Below are 1,104 nucleotides of genomic sequence, written 5' to 3' on the forward strand. Positions count from 1 at the left end.
GGTGGGGTGAGGAGCCTGGTACCGGTTATCCGGGGTGGGGTCATCAGTGAGGGGCCTGGTACGGGTCGGGGGAGCAGGTGCTCTGAGGGTCCTGGTACCGGTTACCTTGCCCGACTGGGTGGATGCTTCTTGCCACCCTGGTTCTCACCACCCCTTTTCCCCCCTCTCCAGAGGCACCAAAGGTGGAGGTGTACTCCCGCAGACATGTCACAAACGGAGAGGAGAATGTCCTCAACTGCTTCGTGAGTGGTTTCCACCCTCCAAAGATTGACATCACTCTCCTGAAGAATGGGAAGCCCATGAGCGGTGTGAAGTACTCAGACATGTCCTTCAATGACAAATGGTATTTCCAGCGCCTGGTGTACGTGCCCTTCACCCCCCAGAAGGGTGATGTCTACGATTGCAGAGTGACCCATTCTGCCTTCAGGGAGCCGCAGACCTTCCGATGGGGTATTGTGTGCCTTCCGCTTCAAGCCTTACCGCTGTTCATATGCAGAAGCCAAAGCTCGTTGTTTTATGTCCACAGTGTCTCAGGAAGCAGGGTGCTATAACGGGGTGGATTTTGAAGGTTTTGTGCTCTAGATGGAAAATTAACTTGGTTTAAGCTGAGCTGTTGGAAAGGCTGTGTACAGGTACCAAAAAAGTATGTTAGCAGCAAATGAGAAAGACTTGTTTTAGTATTTTCTGTTGGCATTTGGTCTGAGGAATCTTAGTGGAGAGCTCTGATCTCCTTCTAGGTGAACTTGCTTAGAAAGAGATGGGTCATGCAGTGATTTTCTCTTTTGCTTTATATTTGGTGAACGTAAAGAAAGAGTGGTGGGGAATGATCATAGTGACCAATCCTGCTGCAGCAAGCGGACAGCCAAGCAAGGGCTTTTGTTTCCAGCCCAAGGGGTGGGTTTGTGGTGGTTGGTGAGAGGGGTGCTGTTTGCCCCAGAGCCTAATGCTCTCCCTTCTCTTTTGCAGATCCAGACTTCTAAGCTGTGTTTCGGATAATCATGGTGAGTTACACTGATGCTTCATGTGGTGATGGAATGAGGAACATGGACTGCTTTCTGTGAGGAGGAATTCTGTAGCTTGCGGAGTTGAGGGATAAAAGCAACC

General features: G+C 50.5%; 1 protein-coding gene across 1 annotated transcript; it reads left to right on the forward strand.

Annotated features, from left to right (window-relative positions):
• Window positions 1-171: 171 nt before the first annotated feature.
• On the forward strand, window positions 172-980 carry B2M (beta-2-microglobulin; the record flags this gene model as incomplete). The annotated part of the gene is made up of 2 exons (XM_010169147.1): window positions 172-450; window positions 967-980. Coding segments are annotated over 2 exons (293 nt in total), but the record flags the coding sequence as incomplete, so codon positions are not given.
• Between the last annotated feature and the right edge of the window lie 124 nt (window positions 981-1,104).

The sequence above is a fragment of the Antrostomus carolinensis genome, unplaced genomic scaffold (genome assembly GCF_000700745.2).
Source record: "Antrostomus carolinensis isolate BGI_N321 unplaced genomic scaffold, ASM70074v2 scaffold38085, whole genome shotgun sequence".
In the NCBI taxonomy this organism is placed as follows: Eukaryota; Metazoa; Chordata; class Aves; order Caprimulgiformes; family Caprimulgidae; genus Antrostomus; species Antrostomus carolinensis.